General features: G+C 36.7%; 1 protein-coding gene across 1 annotated transcript in view; it reads right to left on the reverse strand.

Annotated features, from left to right (window-relative positions):
* Positions 1-8295: 8295 nt before the first annotated feature.
* YES1 (YES proto-oncogene 1, Src family tyrosine kinase) overlaps positions 8296-19269 on the reverse strand; it is a 75056-nt gene continuing 64082 nt past the window's right edge. Inside the window, exons 9-12 of the mRNA XM_082852936.1 lie at positions 16259-16335; positions 14720-14873; positions 11442-11573; positions 8296-10601 (exon numbers count right to left, since the gene is read on the reverse strand). Of these exons, the coding sequence (XP_082709062.1) occupies positions 10393-10601; positions 11442-11573; positions 14720-14873; positions 16259-16335 (572 nt within the window). The 3' untranslated portion in view covers positions 8296-10392. The remainder of the gene's footprint in view (positions 10602-11441; positions 11574-14719; positions 14874-16258; positions 16336-19269) is intronic.

Genomic DNA, 19269 nt, shown 5'->3' on the forward strand with positions numbered 1-19269 from the left:
ATTAATTTGACCAAACTGACATTTCTAGAACACTCTAGCTGACAAAAGCAGGATGCATATTATTTTCAAGTACAAACAGAACATACATCAAGGTAGAACATATTCTGGGCCATAATACAGAGTTTTAATACAGGTATACATTTGAGAGGATTGAAATTATACAAAATATGTTCTCTGGCCAAAACAGAAATAAACTAGAATAAGAGAGAGATTTCTGGAAAATCCCCAAATAATTAACAATTAAATAGCAAACATATAAATAAGCCAGGAGTCAAAAAAGAACTCAGAAGGGAAATTAGAAAATATTTTGATATGGTAAGAACATATCAAAATATGTGGAATGCAGTTAAAGTAGTATTTAAACGGAAATTTATAACATTAAATGTATTAGAAAAGAAGGAAAGTCTCAAATCAATGATCTGAACTTCCACCTTAAAAAAAGCTAGAAAAAGAAGCGTAAACTCCAAAATGACAGAGCAAATAAAACCCAAAAGGATGAAATAAGTGAAGATAGGAAATCAGTGAAACAGAACACACATGCACATGGGTGATCGTGCACACATGCACACATACACACACATAAATACACGCATATAGAGCAAATCAATGAAACCAAAAGCTAGTTCTTTGAGACAAATCACTAAAATAGATAAACCACTAGCCAGACTAATGAGGAGAAACAACGGAGAGAAGACACAAATTACCAAGATTACAAATAAAAGTGGAGGCAGCACTACAGATCCTACAAACACTAAACAATAATAAGGGAAGATTATGTACAAACCACCAAAGTTCATTCAAGAAGAGATAGAGGGTAGGAGGGAGGGAGACGCAAGAGGGAAGAGATATGGGAACATACGTGTATGTATAACTGATTCACTTTGTTATAAAGCAGAAACTAACACACCATTGTAAAGCAATTATACTCCAATAAATATGTTAAAAAAATAGATAAATAATCCTATAACTATTACAAAGTTTAATAATTTAATTCAAAGTGAAAAGTTTTCCCTCAAAGTAAATTCCAGGCCATCTCAGCTTCACTGTTTACCAAACATTTGTGAAACAATAGCAATTCTATGTAAACTCCTCAAAAAAATATGAGAGAACGTTTCCCAGCTTTTAAATAAAGAGGTTAGTATTATCCTGATACTAAAACAAAGATATTATAAGAAAACAAAACTGCAGAACAATAGCACTCATGAACATATTCACAAAAATCTTTTTAAAAAATAGCAAATCTGACATTAGCACTATATAAAAAAGACAAAACATCACGACTGGGTGAGATTTATCCCAGTAATGCAAGGTTAGTTTAGCATTCAAAAATCATTAATGGGGCTTCCCTGGTGGCGCAGTGGTTGAGAGTCCACTTGCCGATGCAGGGGACGCGGGTTCGTGCCCCGGTCCAGGAGGATCCCACGTGCCGCGGAGCGGCTGGGCCCGTGAGCCATGGCCGCTGAGCCTGCGCGTCCGGAGCCTGTGCTCAGCAACGCAAGAGGCCACAACAGTGAGAGGCCCGTGTACCGCAAAAAAAAAAGAAATCATTAATGTAATTATTCTTCTTAATAATAGACTAAAAAAGAGAAACTATATGATCTTCATACAGACTGAAGAAGTATTTGACAAAATTCAACAATGATTCATGATTAAAAAAAAATCTCTTATCAAAGTAGCAAAAGAAGAAACTTCTTCAACCTGATAAAGGACATTTGGAAAAAACTATTGCCACCATCTGACTTTATAGTAAAAAATTAATGCTTTCCCCATAAGATTAGAAACAAGCGCAGTGGTTGGGAGTCCGCCTGCCGATGCGGGGGACACGGGTTCGTGCTCCAGTCTGGGAGGATCCCATATGCCGCGGAGCAGCTGGGTCCGTGAGCCATGGCCGCTGGGCCTGCGCGTCCGGAGCCTGTGCTCCGCGGCGGGAGAGGCCACAGCAGTGAGAGGCCCACGTACCGCAAAAAAAAAAAAAGAAACAAGGCAAGGATATCTGCTTTCACCACTTCTATTCAATATAGTTCTGAAAGTCCTAGTTAGTGTAATATGGCAAGAAAAAGAAACAAAATGCATATTGGAAAGAATAAAGTAAGCCTCTTTATTCTTGGATGACATGATTGATGCTTTTTGTAGAAAATCAACTTTGACTCACATAGAGAACAAACTTACGGTTACCAAAGGGGAAAGTGGGGGTGGGGGGGAGGGATAAATTAGGGGTTTGGGATTAGCAGATACAAACTACTATATATAAAACAGATAAGCAATAAAGTCCTACTGTAGAGTACAGGGAACTCTATTCAATATCTTGTAATAACCTATAACGAAAAAGAATATGAAAAAGAATATATATATATATATATATGTGTGTATAACTGAATCACTTTGCTGTATACCAGAAACTAACACAACATTGTAAATCAACTATACACCAATAAAACTTTAAAAAAGAAAATCAACTTTATAGAATTTACCAAAAAAAGCTTCTAGAATTAACGAGTTTAGCAAGTTTTAGGATTCAAAGTCAATTTAAAATCAATTAGGGATTTCCCTGGTGGTCCAGCGGTTAAAACTCCATGCTCCCAATGCAGGGGGCCCTGGTTCAATCCCTGGTCGGTGAACTAACTCCCATATGCCACAACTAAGAGCCTGCATGCCGCAACTAAAATAGCCTGCATGTCACAACAAAGATCCCGTGTGCTGCAACTAAGACCCAGTGAAGCCAAATTAATTGATTAATTAATTAAATATTAAAAATATAAAATCAATTACATTTAATATAACTAAAAATGGGAAATTAAAATTAGAAAACAATGCCTCTTTGTATTAAAAGTCTGGAATACTTAGACACAAATTTAACAACGACAACAACAACAAAAAAGCAAGATCTATACACTGAAAACTTAAGACCTAAATGTACAGAAAGTTCATAATCTTGGATTGGAAAATTCAATATTGTTGAGATATCAGTTCTTCCCAAACTGAACTACTGATTTGATGCAATCTAATCAGAATCCCAGCAGGATTTTTTGTAGCTATTAAGGACTTGATTCTAAAATCCCTATGGAAATTTAAAGAACCAGAATAGCCAAAATAATCTTGAAAGAAGAACAAAGCCAAACAATTTAAACTACTTGATTTTAAGACTTAACTATTATAAAAGCCACATTAATTAAGACAATGTGATATTGACATGATACATGTAGATCAATGAAACAAGAGTCCTGAAATAGACCCACACATACACAGTAAACTGATTTGAAAAAGATGCCAAGGAAATTCAATGGGTAGAAGTCTTTGCAACAAATAGTGCTAGAACAAATGGATATTTGTATGGAAAAACAAACAAAACGCTACCCTTGGCCTTTACCTTATATCATATACAAAGTCATCTTGGAATGCAGACATAAACATAAGAGCTAAAATTATAAAACTTCTGTAGAATACAATGGAGAAAATCTTTGTGAACTTGGGTAAGGCAAATTTTCTTAAGATACAAAGAGCGTAAATCATAAAAGGAAAAAAAATGATAAATTGCACTTCATCAAGATTGAAAATGTTTTCTCTTCAACAGACACCATTAAGGACATGAAAATGCAAGGTGCAGAATGGGAGAAAATATTTGTAAAACATGTATCTGGTAAAGTCCTTGTATCCAGAATATTGAAAGAATTACAACTCAGTAATAAGACAAACAACTTGGTATCAAAAGATGGGCAAAACAGACCCTCCACCAGAGAAGATATATGAATTTGAAATAAGTTTATGAAAAGACTCTTTTTTAATATAGCAGCCTTATTCATGATAGCCCCAAACATCCATCACTTGGTAAATGGACAAAATCAAATTGCAGTATATTCATACAAGGGGAAATTTCTAAGCCATAAAAAGATGAATCTCAAAAGCATATGCTAAGCGAAAGATGCCAGACACAAGTGACTACATACTGTGTGATTCCATTTATGTGAAAACCTAGAAATGTAGAACTGGAGTGGCAGAAGGCCCTCAGTGGTTGCCACAGGTCAGGAGTGAATGGAGAGGACTGACTGTAAAGGGGCATGAGGGAACTTTTTGGAAAGATGAAAAAGTTCTACATCATGATTCTGGCAGCGGTTTCATGACTGTATACGTTTGTCAAGACTCATCTAATTGTACACTTAAAATGGTGAATTTTATTTTATGCAATTATACCTCAATAAAACAAACAAAAAAATGTTGCGCTGGGGCTCCCTCCTCCTCTTTTTATTTGTTAATTTTGAGTTTGAATTCTCTGAAATTGCACTTAAAACTCTCCAAGAATTTTCTCTTGTATTTATTTTGGACTGGGTTTCTTGTGGTTCCAGGAGTTTCTCAAAATTTCTGGATTGATGTCATCTTTCTAATTTTCTAGCAGTGGTAAGGATTACGAAAACAGACAAACCAACAACCCAAGATCTTTGATCCTTTGAAAGAGTTTGGGGGGCTTCCCTGGTGGCACAGTGGTTAAGAATCCGCCTGCCAATGCAGGGAACACGGGTTCGAGCCCTGGTCCGGGAAGATCCCACATGTCGCAGAGCAACTAAGCCAGTGCGCCACAACTACTGAGCCTGAGCTCTAGAGCCCGAAAGCCACAGCTACTGAGCCCGCGTGCCACAACTACTGAAGCCTGCGTGCCTAGAGCCCTTGCTACGCAACAAGAGAAGCCACTGCAATGAGAAGCCCACGCACCACAATGAAGAGTAGCCCCCGCTCGATGCAGCTAAAGAAAGCCTGCGTGCAGCTAAAGAAAGCCTGCGTGCAGCTAAAGAAAGCCTGCGTGCAGAAACAAAGACCCAACACAGTCAAAAATAAATAAATAAATAAATTTATGGGGGGGGAAAAACAAACAACTTTATAAAAAAAAGAAAGAAAGAGTTTGGGATCGGGAGACATAAAAGCATACATGTAGTTTGCTAATTCCACAGTATATTCTCTCAATGTTTTAGGAGACCAAGGCTGAGGCTGTCCTTGAAAACAGGGATTATAAATAGCAATTGTAAGTGAATAAAAGGACTCTCATAACATTTAAGGGACACACCACTTTAACTAATTCAGTTTTTCTATTAGGATCACTGTCACTCCTTCTGGCCAACTGCCAAGTTGTTTCTTTTTATTTCTCTTGTCCCTATTACCACTTGGGCTGGGGGCAATTTTTTACTTCGGATTCTCGGAGTCCTCCAGCTTCCTCATGCTAACTTGACCTTTAAGATGTGACTGAAGGTGTACTGAACTGCTCCCCTGTGTATGTGGGAAACCTAGTGTCTGTCCCTCCCAGGGTCTCTGAAGCGCTTGGTGGACTTTTATTTTGTCACAACATTTAAACTCTTACATGTGAAATCCACCCCTCCCCTTTTTTGTACCTTGTCAACCCTCTGGACATTCCCCTAATCCCTTTACTTCCCCAAATGCCACCCACCCAGGGTGTGTAGCAGAGCTGAAGGAAAGTTTGTGGTAACAGAGGAGAGCTGATCAAGCATCTTAGACATCTTGTTTCTTGAAGGTCTGTCGGCCTTTCCTGCTACTGTGGGGTTCTCACACCATTTAAATTGGCTTTTATTGTTTTACTAATTTTCTGGGTACCTCCTTTTTCTTCCATTTCCTCTTTTTCTTAGGTCAGCACTCCCACCCCCTCATTCCTATTCATTTTTCATTCTACTCATGAATTGAATGATTCATTCATTCTTGGAGTGTTACATCTAACTAGCCTGTTCAATGGCGTTTTAACATATATGGCTACCAATTTTTGAAAAATAGAAATTTAATTGAAAAATTCTTAAAAGGTTCCAATTTAGAAATTAAGAGTTTTGAATATGCTCAACGTTTGGTGTGTTCTCTCCATTTAATAAGGTCTTATGGTAACTTAACATTTAACAGAATATTGTATATTGCTACTGTTCCAAAAATGTTACTGTTTTGCATTAACTCTCACTTTGACATATAACATAAGAGTTTCCAGTTTTCTACTGATACATCTAGTGGTGGCATGATGAGCATCAGTCAGGGTCCCAGCTGGAAACAAATGGCACACTCGAATTAAGATAAATCAAGGATATTTACAAACGGGGGGGGGCAGGATAAGGGAACCACAAGAATTAATGCAGCAACCAACATTAACAAAAGCATCCCTAAGGCAGAAAAGATAGGGGATGGGAGGTCCCCCAAAGGAGGGGAGGTCCCTTCAGTTGGAGGACATAGCCAGCCCAACCTCACAGGGAGTGAACCAGGGGAATAAATACCTTGACCTCTCTTTCAGGTTCTCCGGTCTTCTGCTAGAGCTCCTCGTTGGCTCAGCCCAAGAGGAATCCAGAGCAAGGGAACCCACTGGTGAGTACAGGCCAGCCTTCCAGCAGAGTATGGCTGTGGAAGGACAAATGGAAGACACCGGGCACACATTGCTTATTTTAATCAGAAATATTCCTTTCTGTATCGACAATTTGTTAATTAATCGGGACTCTGCTGTTGAAGGAAACTCAACTTGATGTCTTAAAAAAAAAAAGTAAAGAAAGAAAGAAAATGGAAGAAAGGCAGGGGAGGAGCTGATTTTAGGGAAATAAATGCTGTTCAGGCACACACTCTCCTCCTCATCTCTGCATATGCTTGTTTGTTTTGTATCCAAGTGGGGACCTGGACTCCAAGAGCATTGAGCATTGGGGTAGATCTTTAGAGCAGTATAATCAGACAAAGGATTATTCATCTTCCAACTCCATGGAGAAAAGTCTCAGAGAACTTTACTAGGAGATTTAAATCTTGATTAAAAGAATAAATCAAGGGATGAATAAACATTTGAATAGACAGGATGGGAAGACTGATTGGAAAGATGTTATTTCTTATAAGTTAACTTATAAACATAATGTAATCCTAACCAAAATCTCACCTGAACTTTTTTGGAGTATGAAAAATAAAGTCTAAACTTCATCAAGAACTTGCCAGAATACCAAGATGAAGGAAAAAAAAAGGAATCGCAAAGGCAACTTGCTTAACTATTAAAATGCATTATCAAGTGATTAGTCATTGAAAGTAGTGATGTCAGAATGGCCAGTTAACTGGACAAAACCAATACAGTGGGCATGGATTAACCAATAATTGGTGCTGGGAAAATTAACTGTATGGGAAACAATCATGCTAGACTCATAAGTCACATTTTATACCCAAATAACTTCCAAACGAATTAAAGAGTGATGTAAAACACAAAAGCATAAAATGTAACAGATGAGATGAATATTTAATCTTGGGATGCAAAGAACTGTTTAGGCATAAAAAATATTTGATAACATACAAATGTACAACTTAAATGTCAAAAAAGTTACATGCAAACTTAAAAGGCAAACAGCAAACTAGGAAAACATTCTTAAGTTGAGAAACTATTACCGTACTGTATAAAAATATTTAATAAATGCTTACTAAATGATGTTTGTTGATTAAATGTTAATTTTCTGAAATCATTAGGGAAAAACAAAGTTAATAATTTTGATAATATAACAGTAAATGGCAATTAATATTATTACCTTATTGAAAATAACAAATGCTTTTGATTGGCCATTCATAATTTAGTATCTTATTTTCATTAAACCTATAATAGAAGTATAAAACACACACAGAAATAAGGCTCACATATTTTTCATTTTTAGAAAACTGAATCCTTTATGATCAAAAGTAGTTATTCTATTTTATACCCTTCACACAGATTCTTCTGTGAATAGCTTCACTTAAATCACTTAGGTTTCTCTGTATAATACATTAAAACTGTAGTTGCTGATATAATTAAAAAAAAAAAACCTGTAAAAATAATGTCACTCACTCACCTGACATGGAAAATTAACCACACAGAATGAGTTCAATAATGTTCTGAATTTCATAAAGAATTGATTTAACTCTGCTCGAGAGTCATAACTCAACACTTTTTTCCCCAATGGAAGAAGAAAAAGAATATACTTTGCTTTAAATACCAATTCTTAAAAAACTGATGAGAAAGTATTAGTAGTGGCTAAAAAGATAAATCGGTGCATTCAATGAAAATTTTTATTTCAATTATCCACAAAACAATATAATAACACTTTATAAAAATATTAAGTTTTAGGCTACCATTATTCATTTAAAAAAGTGTGCTAGAAGGCTGTTTTTGCCAACTTCCTCTTTTGGTAAGGAAAACACATTAAGAGGTTGAAGAAGAAAAGCTGTTGGAAAAAATCTTCAAATGTACAAAGTTGTTTATTTTTCTCAGCAATTTAAAAATACATAACCATTTAAACTGAATACACATTAAGTTAGTGTTTTATTTCCTAACTATACAATCGATATTATAAAGAACTGCTCCATTCAGTTAAAACCTAATGAATACCATCAACTTTTTCTGGCCTATTTTTCTGAAGAGAATTAGTACATAAACATATAATTTTATCCTTTTTAAAATGCTTAGAAAAATTGTAATATCATAGTTCACACAAAGCCCTTTAAAACTCTGATGTCACAGGTTGTAGACGTTAAAGGTAAGTGATGACAGCAGAATTCTTGGGAAAACCCTCTTGGAAGAGGGATTCAATACTAAGCAGGTTACGTAAACATAAGAAGCCACCACAATTTTTAGTACCAGAACTGTTGCCAACCTGCATGAAGTTCATCTGTCACATTTTAAAATGGTTTGAATCTCAACAGAGAGACCACAGCACAGAATTTTAAATTTAACGATCAAATCAGGTATGTGATGGTGGTCAGTAATAATATTCCTAAAATACTGGGACCTGATGTGTTGCTTTATTTATATAAAAGAGAGTATTTTAAAACGTAAATACCAGACTTTCATTTGTCAGATTCAGTCCCTTTGCTAGACACTTAAACCAGTGATGCTGCTATTCAAATTCGTATTTTGGAATTTTCTTTTTGAGTTAGTCATGAAAATCAGTATTATTCTGTACGTTTCACTTCTGTACTTTAAATAGGCAAAATCTGTCCCCCTCTTTTCACCACTGCTATTATTCCGAATATGTTTTCCTCCTCAAATCAACTAAATTCTAGAAGGGAAAAAATGATCATCATTAAGCATATTTAAAAAGTGAATGTAGATTCAAACATGGATTTGAAACCTGGAGTTCTAAAAATGTTTTGCATAAAAGCTGTATCACTGGAATTAGTGGGAAGCCTTAACTTAGCTATTTTGAGGCTTATAGCACTCATTTAGTATTTATGTTAAGAAAGATTAGTTTTATAGTCATACCTTATAACTCTTAAAATCTCAGAAAATAAGTGAGGAGCTTTGAGTGCCAGCAAAGCCATTTTGTCACTCTGTAACGTCAACATTAAACATTACATTCCATCTCTCTATCTGTAAAACTTTCACATTTTCTTTTCTCATATTTCTTTAAATACATTTTCCTCTCTGTTAGTCTATATTCAGTAAGAGCAAAAGTGCATTCAAGTCCCTGATCTAGTGATATTTTATATTTGTGGCACCCATCATCATAAGTACATATTAGCAATCTCACAGTACCAGTCTGTTTCTCAAAAAGGACTATTTAAATGCTGGGTTTATTTTTTTTCATGCTATCTAAAGATTAAAAGATTTCCCCTTGGGTTGGATAGTATGATTTCAATTATATATTGCCTTTAAAAAAAAATCAGTGCAACCTTATAAAAGATTAACCCATATTCTAGTTACCTTCATTATTTTAAACTGAGCTATTCAGAAATGATTAAAGTGAAAAATTTCTTCTACTTTCCAGTTCCATGAGTATACTGAGTATTAACATAGTGCATTATACTTTCAAATTCCACTGCTGTTGTCTAACATTTAATCAAGTTTTAGATGCTGTTTATATTCCTTTTTGCTTCTAAAGACCTGGCCCACTTCCATGCAAACAAAGGCATATATTAAGGTTGCACATTAACTGTTCAACTTAGAAAAAACTTTTAAGAATAATAAATGCAAGAAATTTTAAAAAATTGGAATGGAATTGTTTGGTCCCGTGAAGTTCTGTAATTCTAGATTTTATTATGGTATAACTTTTTAATCTCCCAAGTTTTGTCTATACTGATTGATAAATTTCTCTTAATTATGAATTTGGGGAATAAAAGAAAGGTAGTGATTCATAAACAGTAGCCTTGTTGCTCTTCATTGTCATGCTATCACTCACACAGTCATCAATATCTTAACTATACTTTCTTTGGACCCTGAAATAAGCTGAAAAATTCATCATTGGTACTTTAGAGTTTAACACTTAGGAAAAAAAAAAAGTGGTTTTGTGCAACCACATCTGTAATTCCAGTTTACCATCAAAAACATGCAGGGTGAAGATTTTCTTCTTTTGATTCCTGTACGTGAGGAAGTCTACACAAGTTCTTTACATTTTGGCAGATTTGTGCATATAAAATTGGCTTCTCGGATTATAAATTTTCTCCTGGCTGGTACTGTGGCTCTGTAGCAGTGAAGTAGTCTTCCAAGAAGGACTGGATATATTCAAACGTTGGTCTTTCATCAGGGTCCTTCTTCCAACAAAGATTCATCAATTCATGTAGGGACTCTGGACAGCCCTGCGGGCACGGCATCCTGTACCCTCGTTCCACCTGTTCCAGCACCTCGCGGTTTACCATACCTATCACGCAAGATTCAAACACCAAAAAACAGTGACGCCAAACTCCACTAGCAAAAAGAACAAATCCCCTAACCACTAACTAATTGGAGGTATATTCGAGTGAGTTTATTTAGTGAAGCGATTCTTTCAACAAAGAAATAAAGTGAATTTTAAATGTCAAAGTACATCAACAAGAGCTTAGAAAATGCTAATCTGTTTCAACATATCTTTCTTCATTCCACCTAAAATCTGGCTTTTAATACGAATGCCTTCAATGAGAATTCAGAGTGCTACTCTGAGGTACTGATACTTTCTGATACTAACAGTTAATAATGACCAAACTTAGGCTAATGAGGAACAGTGGCCAAGAACTTTCAAACAGGAATTCAGAAGAAAGAGTGCTAGTCCTGGTTTTGCCAAATATACTAATTATGTTATTTTATATCAAGTCACTTCCTTGAAACAGTTTCCTTATCAACTGTCACCTGTTTGACTTACCTCAAGTTATTACACAGTTCCTTTCTTGTATTCCTCTGTAATCCCCACCAACCCCATCAGCAGTGCACCCTGTGTTATCACAGGGTAAGCATACCCTCAATTACCTGGGGAAGGAGAGGACTAGGATATATTTATGCTCATCTCCTAAGAGAACAGCAGAGCGAAAAGGCCCTTTTAGAAAATGCCCTAAAGGGAGAAAACTGAGCACACCTTACCCTATCTCAAGGACTGTGGCTCTCATAGACTGCTCCCCATTCAATAACAAAAAAAAAAAAAGAGACAGAGAGAGAAAAATAAACGTCTCCCCCAACCCCTTACACTTTTGCTCATAATAAACTCCAGTTACATGAAATGCAAACTTACCTGGATATGGCACTCTGCCCTTTGTTACCAGTTCCGTCTGCAGAATTCCAAATGACCATACATCAGACTTTATTGTAAATCGACCATATAGTGCAGCCTCAGGAGCTGTCCATTTGATTGGAAATTTTGCACCTAAAACAGTATTGACAAGCTTGCTTCAGTAACTTGCTTTTCTCTATTTGTGTAAATATGACATAAGCAAGGTTAATTTTTTGTCACTATCCCTACTGTACATGTCATCAGTGTCAAATTCTTCAAAAGTACAAGATACATGGGAAAATTTTCTTTAATACTATTTAAAATTTGCATTAATAAAAATCACATTTCTTCCTGATAAGATATTCAATGACAGAATGGCTGATGGGGATAGAAAATTATTCAAGAAAATAGAGGTGGGGGCGTCCCTGGTGGCGCAGTGGTTAAGAATCCGCCTGCCAATGCAGGGGACACGAGTTCAAGCCCTGGTCCAGGAAGATCCCACATGCCATGGAGCAACTAAGCCCGTGCACCACAACTACTGAGCCTGTGCTCTAGAGCCCGCAGGCCACAACTACTGAAGCCCATGCGCCTAGAGCCCGTGCTCCACGACAAGAGAAGCCACTGCAATGAGAAGCCCGTGCACCTCAACGAAGAGTAGCCCACGCACAGCAACGAAGATCCAACGCAGCCAAAAATAAATAAATAAATATTTTAAAAAAAGAAAAGAGAGGTAAAAACTCTAGTAAGAAGCAACCAAATACATGAGTTATAGGATCTATAACTTTTAAGTCAGTCTAGCTCCTAGTAGTTCTGTTGGTTGCCAAGAACCTATTCTATCGGTTCTAACGTCTACTGGTTTTCAACCACAATCTCCTTTCTAAATATTTTATATCTCTCTGGAAAATTTTATTGTACTATCATTTTTAAAAGCCTAAAAGACTAAAAAATATTTAGTCAAACATTTAGTGTATACTTACTTTTTATGCACAAGACATTATGCTAATTGTTATAGGAGACACAAAAACATAGCCTTTGTGACGTTTATACACTTACAGTGAAAATGAGATTATAGGTGTCTTAAATACTTGAAGTTCCTTATATATGTATATAATGTTGTAAAATAGTTCTTTAGATGTTCAAACAGAAGATCAATTTTCATTAGCACAATCACAAAAGGTTTCATTTAAAAAGTGGAGGCTAAGTTTAGCCTTAAAGAATGCTTAGAATTTTTGCAGGTAAAGATTAAAGAACAATAGGAAGATATTTCAGCTGGAGGGAACAGCACAAACGTATGGAGATTGAAAAGAAAGCACTGTGTTGAAGACAGGGTTTCTCAACCTGGGGACTACTGGCATTTGGGGCTGGATAATTCTCTGCTTGGTCGGGGCTAGCTTGTACTTTGCAGGATGTTTAGTGGTATGCTGGGCCGCCCCCAGTAGATGCCAGTAGCAGCCTCCCAGTTGTAACAACTAAAAATGTTTAAAGGGACTTCTCTGGCGGTCTAGTGGTTAAGACTCTGCACTTCCACTGCAGGGGGCACAGGTTCGATCCCTGATCGGAGAACTAAGACCCCTCATGGTGCGTGGTGCAGCCAAAAAAATAATAAAATAAAAATAAAAATGTCTCAAGAGGTTGCCAAATGTCCCTCGGCGAGCAGTACCACCACCCCTGGTTGAGAACTGTGATTTAGGGAACAGTTCCCAGTGGTCTGCGTACCAATATGGTCAGTGACAAAAAGATACAGTCCAATGAAAAAAAGAGAAAAAAGATCACATATCAATTCATAAAGCTAAAATCACTAATTTATAGGTATATTCTTTATTCTGAGATTACATTCTTCCTGCTTGTGTAGTGTTAAAATGCTCTTTCTTTTATGAAATGATGGTAATAGTGGATAGCTGAGAAAAGGTTTTTTTGGTATATCTACTAAATAAATCTTTGCTAACCTTTACGTTGGTCTTACTAGTTTGTATTGAAATAGTCTGTTTATAATTCAGTTGCAGACAGACATTAGTCAGTGAGCTCCCTGACAGCAGAAATCATGCCTCTTACAGCTGTGCCCTGACGTCCAGCACGTGGAAGGACTCAAATGTTTGTTAAAGACAAGCTGGAACTAGACAGTAGGAGATGATGAATGCCAAGGTATCTTTTTTATAGGTGTGGAGGCCTGAAGGTTTCATCAGGATGAACAACCTATGTGCTGATCTGCACTCGACCTTACTTACTCTCTGCCTGTCAAAGTTACACTCTTTCTTTTCATAGTGGACTGAGCGTCCACTATGTTAGGTAATGTCAGGCACTCTACATCTATTAATGCATTAAGTTTCACAACAATCTTGAAAAGTAAGTATTACCATCTAATATTTATAAGTGAGGAGACTGAGGCCCAGTCAAAAAGGTTAGGTAACTTGGGTGAAATCTCTGGGCTAACAGGAGATGGAACTGGAACTCAAAAACCCATACTCTTGAACATATGTATATATATAACTGATTCATTTTGTTGTAAAGCAGAAACTAACACACCATTGTAAAGCAATTATACTCCAATAAAGATGTTAAAAAAAATTTTTTAAATAAAAAAAATACGGAGGGAGGGAAGACACAACCTTGACTTTAAAAAAGAACAAAAACCATACTCTTTCTGTATGCATATATTTTGTCCTTTAAATGTATACTGAATGAGAGCTCAGAGAGATAGACACCAAATAAAAGAAGTGACCTGTTGTAATTTCTGTAAGCTCCCCTCCTTCACTGTTTACAGTGTCAATCTTATAAGTGTTTTTATTTACTACAATTTTATATATAATAAAGAATTATTGTAAATCTGGCACGGAACTGGTTTCCAAAGACTTTATAAAATTGTATGCTATTTCTTAATACATTAACTCCTAGTCCTTAGTGTAGTAAAAACTGGATGGTTCTGAAGTTCGTTACAAAAGTTATTTTAAAATGTTTCTTATTTGTTGGCATGCCAAAGGAAGTGTGAAGAGAATACTGCTTGCTATATTTATAATGCAAAGAACACCCACAGTTAGATTCTTCCTTGGGGGAAATAACTATCAGAAAGCCACAGTACTATGCACCGTGTATAATTTTATGAATAAAAATCAATGTTTTTATGACTTTTTTTTTCTTTTCCTTTCTTTTTTATTGGAGTACAGTTGCTAATGTTTCTATGACTCTTCTGAGCAGACCGAGAGCTGTTCTTCTTATTCTGTAAAACCCTGTATATTCAAAAGAATGGTAAGAAAAATCCATCGAAAATGAGGTTACAAGCATTTATTAAAAAGCCATTTTACCTTGTCTAGCTGTATACTCATTGTCTTCAATTAACCTTGCTAAGCCAAAATCTGCTATTTTGCACACAAGGTTTTCTCCTACAAGAATGTTAGCAGCCCGAAGATCTCGATGAATATAGTTCATTCTTTCAATATATGCCATACCATCAGCAATCTTGGGAAGAAAAAAAACATATGATACAAAGGGAAGGAGGGAGAGGACAATTCTGGTTAATGTTAAGCCAGATCGCTGAAGAATCATATATCTTCAAAAGAGATGATGGGGCTTCCCTGGTGGCGCAGTGGTTGAGAGTCCGCCTGCTGATGCAGGGGACACAGGTTCGTGCCCCGGTCCGGGAGGATCCCACGTGCCGCGGAGCGGCTGGGCCCGTGGGCCATGGCCGCTGGGCCTGCGCGTCCGGAGCCTGTGCTCCGCAACGGGAGAGGCCACAACGGTGAAAGGCCCGCGTACCACAAAAAAAAACAAAAACAAACAAAAGAGATGATGGTAACGGGGCATAGTCTAGCAGATAATAAGAACAGAAAACCTTTTAATGGAGTGGGGGGAGGGAGAGGAGGATACGGAGGGAGAGAGAGGGAAGGAGAGAAGGAGAGGGGATAGGGGAGTAGGAGAAAGGCCCACAAAGCCTGAAGCATTTACCTGGCCCTTTCCAGAAACAGTTTGCTGGCCCCTAGTATAGAGGGGCTCAGAGCCTTGAGCTCAGGTGTGTGGACGAGGCTTGACATATGCTAAAGTCTCACAGGTACAGTTTCTTGGTATAAAGTTTCTCTAAATTGCTAGAGCCCATGGACATCTGGACACTCACTGAGAGAGGAGTCTTAGACCCAATGTGTCAACCAAAGCCAATAAAAGGCCCCTTGAATACCTACCACACACCTGAATATAACTTTTAATAGTTTTCAGATCCAGAATAGTAAAACTATCCCATCTTTAACTGTATACTGCCATCTTAATTCTTGTTTTGGACTATATTAAATAAGAAATTCAGCATATACTTTATCTTTATTTATTTATTTAAAGACCAATATTATTAATTATTTTAGGTATATTACTTTCCAACCTTCTATCCTGGTAGGATCAGTATGATTCTATGTTGCTTAATATCTGCCTATCTACGGCATCCCACTCCCAGCTTTGTTCAGGGCCTTTTGCAGCACACACTTTAGATTTCTAATATTTTCTTTGGAATAGCGATCATTCATTGACTTAAAATTTATCTACTGAAATATAAATACATATAGATTTTATACTTGTGGATGCATATGTTTCTGAAAGGCCATATGATACAGGAAAGCACTGTACTGGGAGTTACTTACCTGATTCTAATACTAATAAGTTATATGACTTTTAGATACCTGGGTCCTCAAGATACTACAGTATCTGTAACATACGAGTTCAGACTGGATTATCTGTAATGTTCCTCCCAGCTATAAAATTCCATGATTTCACTATTTCAACAATAGTATCTACTAAGATTAGTTTACATTTTTAATGTACACTTGCAATTCAAATGGACACATGTATAAACACACAAGTACCTGAGCAGCCATGTCAACCAGTTGTGGGAGCTTCAAGTACTTTCCATCTCCCTCCTTCAGGAAATCTAATAAGCTCCCTGTAACAGACAGCAAGACATTCATAAAAAATAAGCAAATCTTAAATCAGAATTGCAACAAACATTCCCCCACCTCCAAACAAATCATATCACAATACAAAACTTCAGCTTTTTATTCTTCAATATTTTTTGCAGCTTTGGAATTTCTGAATAATTATCTTTAAGATTCTAGAAGAGGGCCCTAAACTGAATTTTTTAAAACTTCTGATAACATGAAAAAAAAAGGGAAAATGCAATCATCTCACCAGATTACAGACATTCTTTCCTTGTTTGCTTTGATCAAAATCAGCCCAATTTTTAGTCAAAAAGTAGTATTAGATACTTATATTTTTAAGTCAATCTGTAACAAGAGCTCAGACAACTTGAGGACATCTTGGGGTAATTGAAACTAAAGCTAGGTGGCTAAATAAATGAGTTGATATGAAGTGTTAGTACAACCAACTTCTCTCAATTTTAGCAGAAGATACCATGCAACAGCAAACTACTATGCATTACAGCAGAGATAAAGGTTGGAAAGAAAACGTCTAATTGCTATTCTATTACAGGTTAAAAACTTACCATGTACCTGAATTTAATCAAGAGAAAATATCAGACAAACCCAAATTAAGGCACATTTTATAAAGCAACTTTGTTCTCTTAAAAAAATAACGTTATGAAAGACAAGAAAAGCTGAGGACTGCTCCAGATTAAAGGAGACTAAAGAGATGGATGACTAAAAGCAATGCATGACCACGGACTGGATACCAGATCGGCGGGCGGGGTGGGGGGGATTGCTATAATCGTCACTGGGACAATCGGTGAAATCTGAATATTAACTGTATTTTAGGCAACAAAATTGTAACCATGTTACATTTCTTGAATTTGATCATTGTACTGTGGTTATGTAAGACAATGTTCTTGTCTTCAGAAGACAAACTCAAAGTATTTAGAGGTAAAGCAAGCATAACGTCTGCAACGTACTCTCAAATGGTTCGGGAAAAAACCTTCACATTTATTCATACATATATATAGCACTGGGCGAATCTGGCTGAAACATACATGGGAATTCTTTGTATTATTTTTGCAACTTTTCTGTAAGTTTAAAAGTACTTCAAAATAAAAGTAAAATAAAACAAAAAACAAGGCAAGGCAAAGAAAGCCCTTTCCGTGTTGACAGGACTATGAAGCAAGACATAGTCATGACTTAGTATCTTCATTTATAGAGATTCAAAGTCAGGGAATATCTCTCTTCCTCTGGTCCGTCTATGGCAGGGAGGACATGTTACTGTGTTTCTCCATTTATCTGCCCTTTCAAATATTTACTGAGGGTCTACTACATGTGAGGCACTGTAAAAGGCATAGAAGATACAAAGATAAATAAGATCTTAAAATACTATATGAAAGTATAGTATATAGATCTAGAAACTATATGCACACAAATAAATATTGTCCAGTAGGCGTTATAAAAGTTACTGTAAAAACTACAGTGGAGACACGATGGATCTGGTTAATTCTATGGAAAAATCAGGAAAGGCTTCACAGAGGAGATGCATCTTGAAGAAGAATGGGGTCAGATAGAGAATTCCAGGAAGACAATAACAAGTACAAAGGCAGTAATTCATGAAATGGCACAGTAAGTTCAAGGAACTGAAAACGGTCCTTCCTATGCAAGAACATGGGCACAAAGATGGGAACTGATGAGAAAGAGGCTGCAGGAGTCAGAACACAGAAGGCAATGCATAAATGGACTTTATCTTTTTTATATGAAGTTTTATAGAGAAGCAATATGATCAGATTTATGTTGAAAAAGCAATCAGTCCACTTTGATGAATGATATTGTACTAAAACTGCATAAAAGGAATAAGTTTAAAAGTTCCTGCAATAGTCTAGGAAAGAGTGAGAAGAGGAACATTTCCAGAGGCACTTAATAAATGGAATTAACAGCCCACAATGGACTATTATTACATAAGGGGGTGGGAAAGTGAAGACTGCGGGGCCTCATTGCCAAAGTCTGTGTTTCTAACAAGTGTCCAGGTGATGCTACTGCTGCCGCACCCAATGTTCCAGAGTCTCTTTCCCCTTTCCAAAAATGGCAAGTACAAGAATATTCACTGCAGCACTGTCTGTGGTGGTGCAAACTAAAAGCAACCTACATGTTCATTGGGAAAGGAATGAATAAACAATGGAACACTCATACAGAATTTCATTCAATAGTTAAAAGTACACAAATGAGATCTTCCCTTATCCACATGAATAACTCTCAAGCACGTTATGTTGAACGAAAATAAAGCTGGTTAAATTTATGTAATTTAAAAATATACAAATACTGTTAATAGGTAACTATATATTAGTAAAAGTATATCAACAGGAAAAACAGAGATGGGAAAAGCAACAACTTCAAAACTGAGGTTACCTCTGAAGGGAATGGGCTCAAGGAGGGGTAAAAACAAGGATTAAGTTAGATCTTTAATGTGTTGTTTCCTTAGTAGAAAGATCTGAAGCAAATATGGCAAAATGTAAACATTAGTTAAATTTGGATGGTAGGGACATGGGTGTTATGGTATTCTTTGTATGTTTGAAATATTCTGTAATTTAAAAAGAGTAAAATGGCTAGTTAGGAAGTAAAGATGTAATACTGTCTTCTTTAAAGAATCCTGGGGCTTCCCTGGTGGTGCAGTGGTTAAGAATCCACCTGCCAACGCAGGGGGACAAGGGTTCAAGCCCTGATCCCGGAAGATCCCACATGCCACAGAGCAACTAAGCCCATGCGCCACAACTACTGAGCCGGCGTTCTAGAGCCTGCGAGCCATAACTACTGGAGCCCATGTGCCTAGAGCCTGTGCTCCGCAACAAGAGAAGCCACTGCAATGAGAAGCCCACACACTGCAACAAAGAGTAGCCCTCACTTGCTGCAACTAGAGAAAGCCCATGCACAGCAATGAAGACCCAATGCAG

This window comes from Leucopleurus acutus (assembly GCF_964270905.1).
Source record: "Leucopleurus acutus genome assembly, chromosome: 13".
Classification (NCBI taxonomy): domain Eukaryota; kingdom Metazoa; phylum Chordata; class Mammalia; order Artiodactyla; family Delphinidae; genus Leucopleurus; species Leucopleurus acutus.